This window comes from Podarcis pityusensis, assembly GCF_964106645.2.
Source record: "Podarcis pityusensis genome assembly, chromosome: 10".
NCBI classification, from domain to species: Eukaryota; Metazoa; Chordata; class Lepidosauria; order Squamata; family Lacertidae; genus Podarcis; species Podarcis pityusensis.
In genome coordinates, this window is record NC_138035.1 from 35,591,553 (window position 1) to 35,607,235 (window position 15,683).

The following is a 15,683-nucleotide window of genomic DNA, read 5'->3' on the forward strand; positions in this document are numbered from 1 at the left end:
GGGGCACCCCGAGGGGTCCCTGCTAGGCTCGTGGCATGGCCCTAGAAGGGGTGAACGAAGGCGTTGTGACACCCGGGGCAGGGTGTCGCTATGTAGGGCGCATGTGCAGCATTGCTACGTACACCGCATGCGCCGTGCGTAGCGACGCTGCACATACACTGTACATAGCAGTTTGCCGGGATCCTGAGCTTGCGGCTGCAGCCGCGAATGGAGGATCCTCTACATGCGGCTGTAGCGGTGATGGAGGGATCCCACCGCCATTTGTACAGCGCTTGAGTGGTGCCGGCGGCAAACCGCTGTATACAGCACATGTGCAACAGCGTTACATACAGCGCATGCATGTGACGCTACACATGCGCTGTACATAGCGGTTTGCCACCAGCACTGGGATCCTCTGCTCACGGCTGCAGCCGCAAACAGAGGATCCTCCACATGCAGCTGTGGCGGTGCAATGGCTGCTTGCGCCGTCGTCGTGGGGCAAGCCCCCATGGGGTGCCTTCTTGTCACCGCCCCAGACATGGCACCCAGGGCGCACCACCCCCTGACCCCCATTGCGACGCCACTGGGCCCTAGTTCACGTCTGGGCATTGGACAGAATCCACACCCGGCAAAAGCTGACGAGAGAGGGAGGGCCCCAGCTGCACCACAGTTAAATATCCCACAGACTAGTAGTGGGGTAGGGATGACTGTAGAATTTGGGGCCCTGAAAAGTATGAATACGCACAGGCTGCAATCATAACCCTTCTTACATGAGAGTAAGCACCACTGAATTCAATAAGACTTACTTCTGCACAGACATGGTTAAAATTGTGTTGTTAGCTCCTAATTTAGCAGCAGCTGGAAATAGGGAGAGTGAGTAAGTAGCAGAATAGGCAAAGCCAGAAGCCTGGGAGTTTAAGCAGGTATTTATGTGCCAGAGATAAATTGCTTACCAATTTGTTTCAAGCAAAGCATTTGCTTTTTGAAGTATTAACAATATTGTTTTTGAAACATTTATTCATCATAATTAATTCAGTCAAATTTTACTCTATTCACTCCACTCACTTTTGCTGGCAAATCATATTTGCTTCACACAGGAAATAAATGGAGTATTCAGGGTTCTTTCAAAGTTGGAAACTCTGAAACAATACAAAGATAACTGAAGAGGCTAATACATTTTAAGAGCTACAACAAAGCATTGCTTAATGTAGTTCTTTTTGAACAAAAATGGATAGTTGTTTGTTGGTTTACACAAAGTAGTTCAGTACTAAAGTAAGCAGTACAAAACCAAATACCGGTAAAAGTGGTTTTGCCTTTCTTGTTCCTACTAGAAATAGGATCATACTTTTTTATAGACTGCGCCACTTCAGCAAAAGCCAATCCATGGAATAAGACCATCGGACACAGCAAACAGATAATAATACATATTGAAATTGCCTAAATCGAAAATTGAAGCAAATTTGAGCATTCTGCCTTCAGCCAAACATCTGAGAAATATTGAGGAAACCCAAAACTAGTTTTGATATAACTTGGGAAGTGGAAGCCTGCACATCCCTACTTTAACTAGGCAAAGTCCACTGGCAAAATCTGAATGGCATTTGGCAGGGATGAAAGAATTTCTCCCATTATGTTCCTTTCTTGTTCTTCTGGTTCACTTGGCTGAGTTCATCCTAATATTTTGTATCTTAACTGTCTAGAACATCTTGTCTCACTACTGTCAATACTCACAGTTCCATATTAGTCTGCTTGGGAGCTGGGGGTTGTTTGTTTATTCCCTGCCTCTCTTTCAGGTAGAAATAACTACCTTATTTTTAGTTGTCTTGGGTCTTCTTTTGCTTCAAAATTCACAAGCACTCTACTATCCAAGTTCGCTGTTAGAAGGAATAAGGCGTGTTTTTCTGCTCTTTCGTGTGCTTTTCATATGTTATGATACAGATTGGTGTCAGGGTTCAAATCCCCACTTAGCCATAAAGCTCAGTGGATGTCCTTGGGCCAGTCATGATCTCTCAACCTAATCTACCTCAGAGGGTTGTTATTGGTGGTGCAATGAAAAATAGATATTTAGAAAGGAGATAGCCTGGATGCCAGGATGCTAGGATCCAAATTTGGGGCAAGTACTCTTTAGTGAGAGAACCCCAGCAGAGATTTTAAATTACAAAATATGCAGCAAAGCTGTAAAACCTTAAAATAGGCCCTTTCAAGTGAATTCCAAAGTTTTCCTCTTCCCTTAGCATAGGAAAAAGACCACATGGTTGGGAAGTTAAAAATGGTTTACTTACAAACTCTTTAAAGGTTAGGTTCATGTGCATCAGAAAAGGTTGCACAGGCAGTAAAACTTGGCTTAGTTACAAAGTGTTGCAAGTTCCTAAATTATTGATATAGGAACTCAAGAGTGGTTATATGAGGCTAGTTACCCCACAGTTGTGAGGATAAAATGAGGAAGGGGAGAACTACCTGTGCTACCTTCAGCTCCTTAGAGGAAAGGTGGGATATAAATATAATAAATAAAATTTTAAAAAGCATGATTTCATTCATACCAATTATTTTAATATAGCAGTGCTTTAAAAACACAAAGTAACTAGCTGTCATTTGCTTTGCAGTATTCTTAAACAAGCATCTCCATTTTCTGCAAACATATACAGAGAAAGCATAAGGGGGAAGGGTTGCAAAAATGTTCTGCGGTTCTTGCCATCATTGGCTGCCAATCATTCCAGTGATTATGCAGCAATCATTGCTGATGTTACATTTATAGATAGGTGATCCAGATTTGTATCACCAAAATTTCTTTCTGGATCAAGCATAGAAAGAATTTAAATAGATTAGTAGCACAGGTGTCATAATGTGCTTGTTACCATAGCTATGGCACACATTTCAAGCAGGAGATTTTATTCCACACTAGAATCTCTTGCTATGGCAACTGCAGTGCTGCTTATTGATATAATGTGGTAGATATAATTGATTCACTGCATGTTAAGGCATTTTTCTACAAACATTTACTCATCTAATGAATATATTCATGTTTTGAAATACACATCTTTATTCTATAGGTGTGAATAATTCAGTTAACATCACACTGACAATTACAAAAATTGCAATTTTATTATTTTTAGTATATTGTTCAATTCTGCCCTGTATGGATCATAACTGGAAGTAGGGGTTTTAGACTGATGCAGCGTGTGCACTGTGGAAAAACTGAATGCAAAAGAAACATATGCTTGAGGGGAAAATGTGGGCACATCCATGGGAAGGGTAGGACTGTTTCAGCATATAAATTAGCCTTGATTTGCAATTTACTGTGTTGTAAACCATTTTGTTTTCATATGTGATATTTGCAAAAGAGTAATTCAGGGATATGAGGAAAAAGCAAAACCAAAGTGGTTGCTGTTTGACTGTTAGAATGTATCATTGAATACACACACACACACACACACAGAATGTGGAATATGTATTCACAATCAGAAACTTCTTCACTGCTATAACTCCAAAGAGGAAGAGAGTCAGTTAGTAGACAGGGTCTGAAAACAGCAATAATATTAGAAATGCTTTAGAAGTGAAATGATCTGTATGGGTTTTCATTACAGAATTATATAAAGAAATGAAATTGGGCAGGAGCTCAAACATATTATCTTGCCCTTACCCACCTCCCTCCACCCTGTTGAAAAACATGTCTTCCCTGAGGGGTTTATTCAAATTCAGTGCTTAAATATATTAACAGTTTACCCTGAATCAGAACCAAGGTGAAGCTGATTCAAAATGCCATCAGATGTACTAAAACAGAATATTTAAAAGAAGAGTTCTTTAACTCTTATTGTATAATTTAAAAAACCAAAACCCTTAAGCTAAAACAGCTTTGTATTTTTAGATCCTTACAAATAACAAAGTTCCAGTATGCCTAGATGGTTTCAAATTTTCTACATAAATACAAATTGCACATTCTTACTCTATGAAATGCATTTAGAATAAATATCAAATCAATAGAATAACAGCAATTAATCCCATGGCAACTATTCTTTTGCCTGCTGGCCCTTCTTCTGATTCAGTGCTGTATGTCTGAGAGGTTGTGTGTCCATTTCTTTGACATGTCTATGCTTGGGGTGAAAGCAGATTGGTAGACCATAGGCAGAGAAAATGTTTGGCAAACCAGTAAGGTGTGCTGCCAAAGCAGGGATGGGGCACTTCAGACTTGAGGGCCAGATACGCCCTCCTAGCTGCTCTACCTGCTGCTTGGGACTTGCCCACACCACACACCCTGTGCCATGGTCCTTTACTGGCCATGCTTCTCACCCACCCTTTTGTCTGGCTGGAATGTGCTCTTGAATTCTGCTTGCCCAGTTTTGCCTCCACTAGCATGTGACTCCCCCAGAGGTTGCCTGGAAGGGAAGGTTTCCCACCTCTTGCCTAAAGTTTTGGGATGTGGGAAGCAAGATTGAAATCCTATCCAGCCAAGAAGCTAGTATAAGAAGCATTTTGAATTACGTTGGGCAATCCTCTTTGTCTTAGGTCACCTTTCCTTATGGGGACTGTGACGGGCAGCAGAGCCAGACCAGAGTCTGGGGATGCAGTCCCTCAGAAACTCCACCAGAGTGCTGGAGCCTCTCTCTGATTGGCTACCAAGATAGGAGCCAGAAGTGGGTGGAGCAGCACTCTGGCAGAGAGAATAAAAGGAGCAGTTTCTGAGGAAAAGAGTTAGATAGGGACAGACAGTGTGTACTCTCAGGGGGTACTCAAGGGTACGCAGACCCACACCTCTTTTGTTGTTGTTAAAAAGTGTGGCATTTACTTCATGATGAGTACAGACACCTATTTTTCTAGGAAAAAAAGCACTGGAGACAGAGAGAAGGCTTGATTTGAGATGGGAGATAGGCATTTGGATAGGGTTTGTCTGAGGGAGAACTGGTTCTGATTTGAGTTAGGAAAACCAGGTTGAGTGTCTGGGGAAGGTATACAGACAGGAGTTAACTGGAAGGCTAAGTAGAGCCAGGAGAGGTAGAACCTAGGTCTCATTCTAGCCAGGAGGGGAGAGTACTTCTGGGTAAAGAAGTCTCCCAAACCAGTACCAAGGGGTGAGGTGATCCCCTGGGTCTGTTAAACTGATTAGAATACCTCAGGAGTGGAATTGCTTTAAAAAAATGGGTAACTGAGGAAAAGTGCCCCTTTGCTTGTGAACCAAACCACAATGGTACGTCGGGTTAAGAACTTAATTTGTTCTGGAGGTCTGTTCTTAACCTGAAACTGTTCTTAACCTGAGGTACCACTTTAGCTAATGGGGCCTCCTGCTGCCACTGTGCAATTTCTGTTCTCATCCTGAAGCAAAGTTCTTAACCCGAGGTACTATTTCTGGGTTAGCAGCATCTGTAACCTGAAGCGTCTGTAACCCGAAGCACCACTGTAATAAACTGTGTTAAAAGCATTGACCTGAAGCATCTGCCCGACCTAAGTGTAAGGATCTAGGAAACAGTAACAGAAACTGAAGTGTAACAACTGATTTTGAGCAAAGGGAATTTAAGAGAAGCTATGCCTGTACTACTGTGTTTAAGCCTGTGACACCCTTATGTTTAGTTTTAGTAGTAACTTCTACCTGAAAAAACACATCTCCTGACCCAACTCTGTTTCACCAACTTCCCTTTTTTTTGTAAATAAAGCTTTCCTTGTTTGATTAACTGCTGCCTAAGACTCCCTGAACCAGTTTCCCTTACACAAGGCCCTCACCCAGGTAGCCTGTGGTAAATTGTAGACATTCATTAAATTGGTAACGTGAGGTAGGTCCACTATATTTAATTGGGGGCAGTTAGCAGGGTAAGTCCGCTACAGGGACCAATTTCAGAGGGATGTCTGTGTTAATCTGTTAGATTTTTGTAGCACCATGTATTGCACATGTATTGCGGCACAAGCATTTGTACACCAGGATCCACTAAAATATATTGGTGTGGAGTGAGGGAGGACATTGTAAATAAAGTCACTGACTTCACCCCTTGTATTTCATGGACTATATTTCATGGTATTTCCACAGGACTCAGCTATACAGCTGCAAATAAAACGTTTTAAGTGTGTTTTAAGTGCAGTGTGACATGAGATGGTGATGGTGAGCCTGATGGAAAATTCAATGTATTTTCAAAAACACTTAAAAAAAAAAACATTTTCAGAACGGTTTTTATATTCCACCTGTTTGTCCAGCTGCTGACTATTTGTTTTCTCTGTACCAATGTGTATAGTTAAAGATCTTCCAATGAGGCTGATAATTCTTCATATGATGAAGTGGGTTCTAGTTCCCAAAATTATGCAACAATAAAATTGTTCAAAGTCTTCAAAGTGTTATAAGACTTTGTTTTGTGTCCTCTTCATTAGGTTTTTTTAAAAATATAGCTAAAAACACATCATGAGCTTCTAAAAAAGGTAACTAAGTCAGTGCCTATAGAAATGTAGCAAAGCAAGTAAATAAATAAATATTTCCCCTTCCCCTTCTCTTCTATTGTGTCAAGGTTTATTTACAATTAGTCCTAGTCAGTATAGTCAAGGAAACAATATGCAAATACATTTTTCTTTGGCAAGTGGTGTCAGGTATTTTTAAATGTACACAATAAGCATCATGCTAAAATTACAATTTTGTTGAAGGAGAGGTTTGTTTTTATTTTGAAGAATATTTGATAAAAATAATAATCGAAATAAACATTTTATATTACAGGAACTCAACAAACCTCCATTGAAAGTGAGCAACTTGAAGCACACTCTGCTGAACAGTTTGCTGGCCTACTTCATGGATCATCACCTGCTTGTGACCCACCTGAAAACCCACTTCAGCTATATAGAACAGGGAGCCCAGTTGATGAATTCTACCACAAAAATTCAATCCAAAGTATTTTGAATTCGGCACAGCTGCAACAAGAAAACAGCACTGATATTTCAGTTAAAAAGAAAAAACCACCCATTTTAAGCAGAACTATATTTCCTTCTAAAAGTAATCTAGGAGAAACTAACACACTTGCTGGCATCACAAGAACTGGGGATCAGTGGGTTGTTAATGCTGCAGGGTTTGTGGAACGTGCTTGCACACTTGGGAGGATACGATCTTTGCCAAAGACTCTCCTTGACATGCATTTATCCAAATATGTTTCAAAATCAGACTCTAATCTGATTTCCTACCCATCTAATGAGCAAAAAGCAAGAAGAAATTGGAATGAATCTACAGTAGATCCGGAAAGCTCTAGAAGAAATTCTGAAAGAACACCATCCTTTACTTCAGAATGGGAAGAAGTAAGCCTCTGAATTTTTTAGACCATACGTACATACATGAAAGATAAGGAGAATGTGATGGAGAGCCCTGAATCAAAATTCAGAGAGTTGAATGTCATCTCCAGTTTTAAAGGGGTTGGGAAGCAGATTGATAGGAAGGACCTCATCCTGACACACTTGGAAGTCACTACTAGTTAGAGCAGACCAACTTTTGTCAGCCAACTGTCCTCTGGGTTCTTTGGACTGTGGAAGGGAGGTATGGACAGTGGACTTTTAAGAAGTGGCTCCCCATTTGTGGAATAGCAAGCATACCTGGCACCATTGCTTTCTGTTTAGGTGCCAGGCAAAAACATTCTTATTTACCCAGGCTTATGGTTTTTGTTTGGAGAGTGGTTAGAAAGCTTAGTGAGCTTTGTTGTGCTCATCCTTGAAGTTATGTGGATTGGACTTGTTCCTTTTTAAATACATTGTTGGATGAGTATTTTAGTTTTTGTTTATTTTATGATTTTAATGTTTTTGTTGTTTAATTTTTACTGTGCAAATAGCATTGAGGCCCTTGAGTGCAAAAAGTATGTCTAAAATATAGGATAAATAAATAATATAACTCCCAAAGCTGTGATGGTTGGGGCTGAAGGGAGTTTTAGTCCAAAACACCTGGAAGGCATGAGGCTGGTGAAGGCTGGATTAGATGATACTCATTGAGTTGGACAAATAATCTGCCCTATTATAAGGCAGACATGTTCCTGTGCACTGTAAGATCTCTGAGCACAGTGGAACTTCTTGCATTTGTATGTGTGTTTCTTTTCTTTTTTTCAATTTGTAGCCTCCAGGTCACTTGAGAAGACCTGTTGAACATTTGGAGATTAAAAAAACACACACATTCTAAATCAATTGGTGAACCTCGAGTTGTAAGTGGGGTTTTTTTAAAAAAGAAATGGTAGAAAAATTGCTAGCTGTGCTGCATATATACAATCCTTTGCACATGATCAAAAGTGTGCTTGGTTTTTTGATGAAAACAAAAAAATGTACTATATCAAATGAAAAAATTCTCAGGGAATATATCTTGTGATAGCCCCAGAGCAGTTAGATATCTGGCACAAATTTCAGAGGTTTTTGTTGCAGTGCCATAAGCTTAATGGAGGTTATTATCTCCACAGAGAATTCAGTCACCTAGATGTAATCTGTGGCCTTTGGTTGCAAACCAATTAATGGTTCTGCAAACTGCAGTTTCCAAACCCAAGGGAATCTCTTGTTAATTCAACCAGTCTCCCTATAACAAGGGACAATAGAAGAAGTGTATAATGAAAAATTGACAAGCACTATGGGTATGTGGAACAAAGCTAATTGAAGAAATTACCACCAGCCCTTTAGTGTAAAAGCACATATACCTTATGCTTGGTAATTGAATGAAAAGGGATGGGTCCTGTTGAAATATGGACATGTCTGCATCTATTCTTTATGGACAGTCTTTGACTAGAGTCCCTCACCAAACCTTAGGTTTTCAATTTTTTTAAAAAATGTAGCTCCATTTCTCTTTTTTGCTGTGTGCTATGATACCAAACATTTTAAGATACTGAGTTAGGTGACCTTCACCCGACATTTAATAGGGTGGCCCCCGTTCTGTTGGAACTGCATAGACTGAGTTTCTTTGATAATTTTTGAAGCTACTGAGATTGGAGAGGGGCCAGTCACATGTTTTTGTGTACTGTTCTCAAGTCTATTATTGCCCCTTAAATAATACAAGCAATTTTTGTTTCTATACTTGTAAATGTATCATGATGCATAATCATAGCATTTAATACTCCCCCCTTTTTTCTTTCAGATTGATAAAATAATGAGTTCCATAGATGCTGGTATTACAACTGGACTAGAAGTGATTAATGATGGTATTGCAAGTAAGAAATAAATACTTTTTCTTTTAATATGATTACCTTAATCACTACTGTGATAGCTAGGAAAATGGAAAAAATAGCCATGTGTTGTGATTGTATCATATTTTAGTAGCACTAGCCAGGGTTAAATTGCATTCAGCATTTTTGATGCAGTACAGCAGTTTTGGGGCACTTTTCACCCTTTAATCAGTACTAAAAATAAAAAACCCATCCTGCTATTTGACTTTGAATAACCATGATGTTCAAACCATATGCTTAAATTCAGTGCCTCTCTTTATCATTTTTAATTCATTTGTGGACAGATATGTCAATAGGATACTATTAGCAATGTCACATTGCTCATCTATTTCTGTGCTAGGAAAAGCAAGTGTCGTTGTCAAAAATTGTAACTAAAGAGAGCTATATCTAAGCCAGAAATGTTTTCCTATTGACTACTGAAAAAGATCAGTGTGAGTGATATAAACTATGATTGACTAGAATGGTTTGAGTAAGTGAAACACAGAGGAGATGAACAGGAGAAATTGTGGCAGGAAATGCTGGTAGAGAATTAACTGATTTGAGTATGGATTGAATTTGCTGATGAGATATGGATGGGTAATATAACTGGTATTTATTTTCTTTTTCTTTTTTAACTTTTCTAAAGAAAAAAAAATACTGACCATGCTAGTGGTCATATCTGCCAGTGTGGCAAACTAAAGCAGTGGTGCAGACACGACTTAAATGCTTGTTATTTTCCACATATGACTGTGTCATGTGTTTCCAGTTGCTTATTTATTTATTTTTTATTATATTTTTATTGGTTTTCAAATACAAAAACAAATTTATACATTCCATACATCTTAGTTACATCTTACTTCTCTTTTTGACTTCCCTCAATTTGTCTGCCATTCCTTCCCTTTATTACCTTTTACACATTTCTGCCCTTTTAACCATTTCCCCTCACAGAGATTCCTTAAAACTTACAAACGTAATTTGATTATCACTCAGTTTTTGCATATATTGGATAAACTTTTCCCAATCTTCTGTAAATCTTTGATCTCGTCGATTCCGGATCCTTCCTGTCATTCTATCCAGTTCTGCATAGTCCATCATTTTAGTTCTCCATTCTTCTATTGTAGGTAATTCCTCCTGTTTCCATTTCTGGGCCATCAATATTCTTGCTGCTGTCACTGCATATAAAAATAACTTCTTTTCTTTCTTATTTATCTCATTACCTGTAATGCCTAGTAAAAATGCTTCTGGTTTCTTAACAAATGTATATTTCAACATTTTCTTCAATTCATTATAAATCATTTCCCAAAAGCATTTTACCTTCTTACATTCCCACCACATATGAAAAAAGTACATTCTTTTTCTTTACATTTCCAACATTTGTTACTTGTCTTATACATTTTTGCTAACTTCACCAGTGTTACATACCATCGATACATCATTTTCATAACATTTTCTTTTATAACTGTACATGCAGTGAATCTTAAACCTTCTTTCCAGAGTCTTTCCCAATCCTCCATTTGTATATTATGCCCTATATCTTTGGCCCAGTCAATCATAACTGATTTTACATCCTCATCCTTCGTACCCCATTCCAATAATATCTTATACATTTTTTGCTAAAATCTTATAGTCATTATTCAATATTTCTGTCTGAAATTTTGATTCTTTATCAGCAAAACCCCTCTAAATAGCAAAAAATCTTTTTCTAAACATCTCATTAATTTGAAAAAAATGCAGCCAGTCATTCACATAATCCTTAACTTCTTCAAATGGTCTCATTTTCCATTTTCCTTCACTTTTACACATTAACTTCTCATATATCACCCAACCCCCTGTCATATTGACTTTCTTCACACTTATCGCCTCCAACGGCGACAACCAATATGGAGTTTTTTGTTCCAACAAGTTTTTATATCTTTCCCACACTTCAATCAAAGACCTTCTTATAATGTGATTTTCAAAACCTTTATGTACCCGTTTCTTGTCATACCACAAGTACGCGTGCCACCCGAATCTATTATCAAAACCTTCAAGATCTAACACATCCGTGTCTTCTAATTTCATCCATTCCTTCAACCAACAGAGACAGGATGCTTCGTAATACATTTTCAAGTCTGGCAGGGCGAAGCCTCCTCTTTCTTTTGCGTCTGTCTTAAATTTAATCCTCGGCTTCTTACCCTGCCAGATATACCTTGAAATTTCTCTTTGCCAATTTTTAAAAATCGCTGCCCCTTTGATTACTGGAACTGTTTGAAATAAGAATAACATCTTCGGTAGCACATTCATTTTTATCGTTGCAATTCTTCCCCAAAATGACAATTTCATTCTTCCCCACACCTCTAAGTCCCTTTTGATCTTATTCCATGTTGGAATATAATTATTCTGAAACAAGTCAATACTCCTGGGGGTTAACCAAACTCCTAAATATTTAACTTTCTTTACCACTTCTATTTCAGTTTGCTGCTGTAATCTATTTGCAGTCTCCAAATCTATATTTTTAGTAATTGCTTTAGGTTTTTTCTTATTCAAAATGAATCCTGCCAACTGAACAAACTGGTCCATTTCTTTCAACACTTCTGTTACCGTATTCATGGGGTCTTCCAAAGTTAATACTAGGTCATCCGCAAAAGCTTTAACCTTAAATTCTTTTCTACCCACCATTACCCCTTTTATCTGATTATTATTTCTAATTGCCCTTAAGAACTTCTTCCAGGACCGCGATAAATAACAAAGGTGATAGAGGACATCCTTGTCTTGTTCCCTTAGTTATCTTTATATTTTTCGTCATCACATTATTAACTATTAATTTAGCTCTTTGATCCATATATATAGCCTTAATACCATTTAAAAACGATTGACCCAACGATTGGCGTTGAAATTATGGACCTGGAATGTTAATGGAATGAATGAGAAAAAAAGAGAAATAAAATTCATCAATATTTGAAAAAACAAAATTTGGATATTATTTGCCTACAAGAAACACATGTGATGAGAAAACACAGGAAAATTTTAATAAATAAAAAATTAGGAAATGAATTTATCTCATTGGACAAAACTAAAAAGAGAGGAGTGGTACTATATATTAAAAATAAATAAGAAGCTCAACAAATTTTTAAAGATGATGAGGGTAGAATTGTGGCAGCACAAGTTAAGTGGCAAGGTGAAAAATTAATAATTGTCGGAGTATATGCACCAAATGAAAATAGAATGGACTTTTTCAAAGATTTAGAGGAAAAATTATTTGAATATATGGACCAAAAGATCATAATAATGGATGACATGAATGCAGTTGTGTCATTGGACATGGATAGACTAAGAGCTACAGGTAAATCCAAAGAAGGGAAATTACCAAAGACATTTTTTTCAATGGTAGAGAACTGCAATTTAATAGATATTTGGAGACTGAAACACCCATTAGAAAATCAATTCACGTATCAGTCAGAAGCAAATCAATCAATGTCAAGAATCGATCAGATGTGGATAACTAATGAGCTTACAACAAGAATTTTAAAGATCAAAATTCAACCTAAGGTACTATCGGATCATAATCCAATAAAGTGCATCTTGAAAGGATATGAAGAAAAATCTTTCCGATGGAGATTAAATGAGACTCTCTTTGATGATCAAAAAGTCTTAGAGGAGGCACAAAAGTGCTTGAAGGACTATTTTTTAAATAATATGAATCAAGGAACAAAAATAACTACAGTTTGGGACGCTAGTAAAGCTGTAATGAGAGGATTTTTTATTCAACAGAATTCAATTAAGAATAAATTACGAGAAAAAGGGAAAAAAGAAATTTTACAACAAATAATGGAGAATGAGAAGAGATTGGTTACCAGTCCCGAAGATAAAAAAACGAAAATGAATATTAAAGCGTTACAAGCACAATTTGCAATGATAATAAACAGAGAAGTAGAATGGAATATTAAAAGAATGAGACAAAGGAACTTTGAATTTGCAAACAAGTCAGGAAAACTGCTTGCTTGGCAGATTAAAAAAAAGGAAAGAGCAAAATACTATTCACAGAATAATCGTGGAAGATAAAGAGATTGAAGATCCGAAAGGGATAAGAAAAGGATTTGTGGACTTTTACAGACAATTATATAAGAGAAAAGAAAAAGTCAATATAAAAAAAAATAGAGGAATATTTAATAGAAAAAGGGGTAAAGAAAATTCCGACAAAAGAAAGAGGAAAATTAAATGAGAAGATAGAATTAGAGGAAATTAGAAATGCGATAAAAGAATTAAAAAGTGGGAAGACACCGGGACTGACGTACTAAGTGCAAGATATTACAAAGAATTGAAGGACATCCTACTTGTTCCATTAAAAGAAGTTGTGAACAATATTTTATCAAACAGAGAAATACCAGAAACTTGGAAAGAAGCATACATCACTTTGATACCTGTGATGGGACGATGAGCTGCTTGTGTGTAAAATCCTAGTCCCTCAGAGTTTGGTCAAGTTTGCAAACCTCTGTCTGTAACGGAGCCCCTTAAACATGGCTCCGTCAGTCGCTGGCAGATTCCGACAGTGGTTGCTTTCGGAATCGCTTCCAACATAAAAGCTCCTTAACGGAAACACGTCTTCTGGACTCTCTGCGTGACAGTTTCCGGCGAGGAGTGGGTGTCCCTACAGGAGGTCCTGAAACCTCCCCCACTGTTTTCGCTGGAAGTGTCTCTGAGCCATCCCTCCAGCTCCCTTTCCCTCAGCTCAGCTCCTCTCCCCCTACTGGTTCCCTCTTCAGCTGCTGAGTCTCTCCCAACCTGTGTGAGCCCTTTCACTTCCCTTCCTTCCGATGGCAGTTCCCTGACAATACCCAAGCAAGATTCTGATTTAAATCAGGTTAAAAATTTTAGGCCGATCTCGCTTCTGAACAATGACTATAAATTATTTGCAAACATATTAGCAAACAGGTTGAAAAAAGTATTGAAGGAGCTAATACATAAAGATCAGGCGGGTTTTCTGCCAGGTAGACAAATGAAAGATAATATTAGAAACATGATTAATATTTTGGAATACCTGAATGCTAAGAATGACAAACAAGCGATGTTAATATTTGTGGATGCAGAGAAGGATAATATTTCTTGGGAATTTATGTTAAAAAAATTTGAAATCCAGTTGCTTATTTTTAACCACCAGCATTAGCATTAGGTGCTCTGGTTACAAAGGGACCCTGGGGCCAGGTTGCTAACCAGCCCTCATCATTACATGCCGGTATTGCTCTGCTATCCATGTGATAAGTGTATACCTCTGCAGATGTAAAGCCTACACACATGGATTCCAGGCCTGTCTGTTTAGAATTCCCCTATGCAGACGTCCATGCTCAATTTGCAGGGCCAAGGAGCTGCATACCTTAGAACTTTTTAAAAATGTATTAGAATATTAGAATGGCTGCCATGCAACCTCCTTTGGGGGTGACAGTCCAAAGCAGGGACTCTACCACTGAAAAGGGTATCTCCCTGTAATCACTTACTATACTTCTCTGCTGAGGATCTAAAATTATGGACAGGCACATATGAGCTGCATAGCTAGCCGCTCAGGTGCCTGGAGCGTCGCAAGCACCCTTGGCCCGGAGGCGAGGCAAGTTGGGGCAGGGTGCGCTGCACTGAGCCTCATCACCCCCCCCCCAGCTGTAGGGTGGCTGAGGGAGAGGTGGCAGGTGAATGCAAGCCACATGCTGCCATTTTGGGCAGCGTGGAGCCTGCAGGTGCCCGAGCTACCATGTCACTCCCAAGAGAGATGTGTGGCTCGGGCATGCTGCAGGCCCTGCAGTAAGTGCTGGCCCCCATGGTGTGGCACCCAGTGTCCCACCCCTGCCCCCTAGCTATGCCTTTGTTCTTGATTGATTCCAGCAATATAGTTTGTTGTTCTGTTAGGCATTCATTTTGGGTTAAGTGCTTCTCTGAATTAACCTGACAGTTAAAAATGTCACAGACTTATATAGCCCATAGCCATTTTGTCACACACACCCCTCAGTGATGACACCCGGGTCGGACCGCACCCCTCGCCCGCACCCCCTTCCTACGCCACTGGCACATATGGAGATGGGCTATCCTTGCCTCAGATATGTTCAGGTTCTCCATAGAAATCTCATGGACCTAGTGTCATCCTTTATATTTCATAGCTTTTTGGTCACACTGCTTACATTTTTTCTGTCTCCAAACACACTAATCAAAGATAACTTTTTGTATATCTGCAAGTGAGTTCTAGTCCATGAAAGCTTATATCACATGAGTAGTCTCTAGGCTGCTATGATATTCTTGAATGTTCTTGGAAAGAAAGTAGTTAGTTGCAATATTGTTTGAGCAACAGTAGATTGCTCAGTAGCAAATTGCTCGATTTTTTTACTGTAAAGGTATATGGCACAGCCATGTTTTCCCACTCAAACTGATATCTCTTGAAATCAGAATACACATTTTAGAACAGGAAACAGGAAATGTATTTTTCTGAACACTAACTCTGTCAAACTGTACCAATTGTCTTTTGTATGATCAGTAATAGAGCACTTATAAAGTGATGATTGAGAAAGAAGAAACTAGTGTATGTATTTAGCCTTTTCTGCGAGTTGTTTAAACTCCCTTTTTCCT

General features: G+C 38.7%; 1 protein-coding gene across 6 annotated transcripts in view; it reads left to right on the forward strand.

Moving 5' to 3' along the window:
* Positions 1-15,683, forward strand: part of ANKS1B (ankyrin repeat and sterile alpha motif domain containing 1B) — a 353,409-nt gene that overhangs the window by 135,936 nt on the left and 201,790 nt on the right. For all 6 annotated transcript variants that reach the window (XM_081022470.1, XM_081022465.1, XM_081022475.1 and 3 more), the window contains 2 exons: positions 6,662-7,230; positions 9,032-9,104. In XM_081022470.1, the coding sequence (XP_080878596.1) occupies positions 6,662-7,230; positions 9,032-9,104 (642 nt within the window). The remainder of the gene's footprint in view (positions 1-6,661; positions 7,231-9,031; positions 9,105-15,683) is intronic.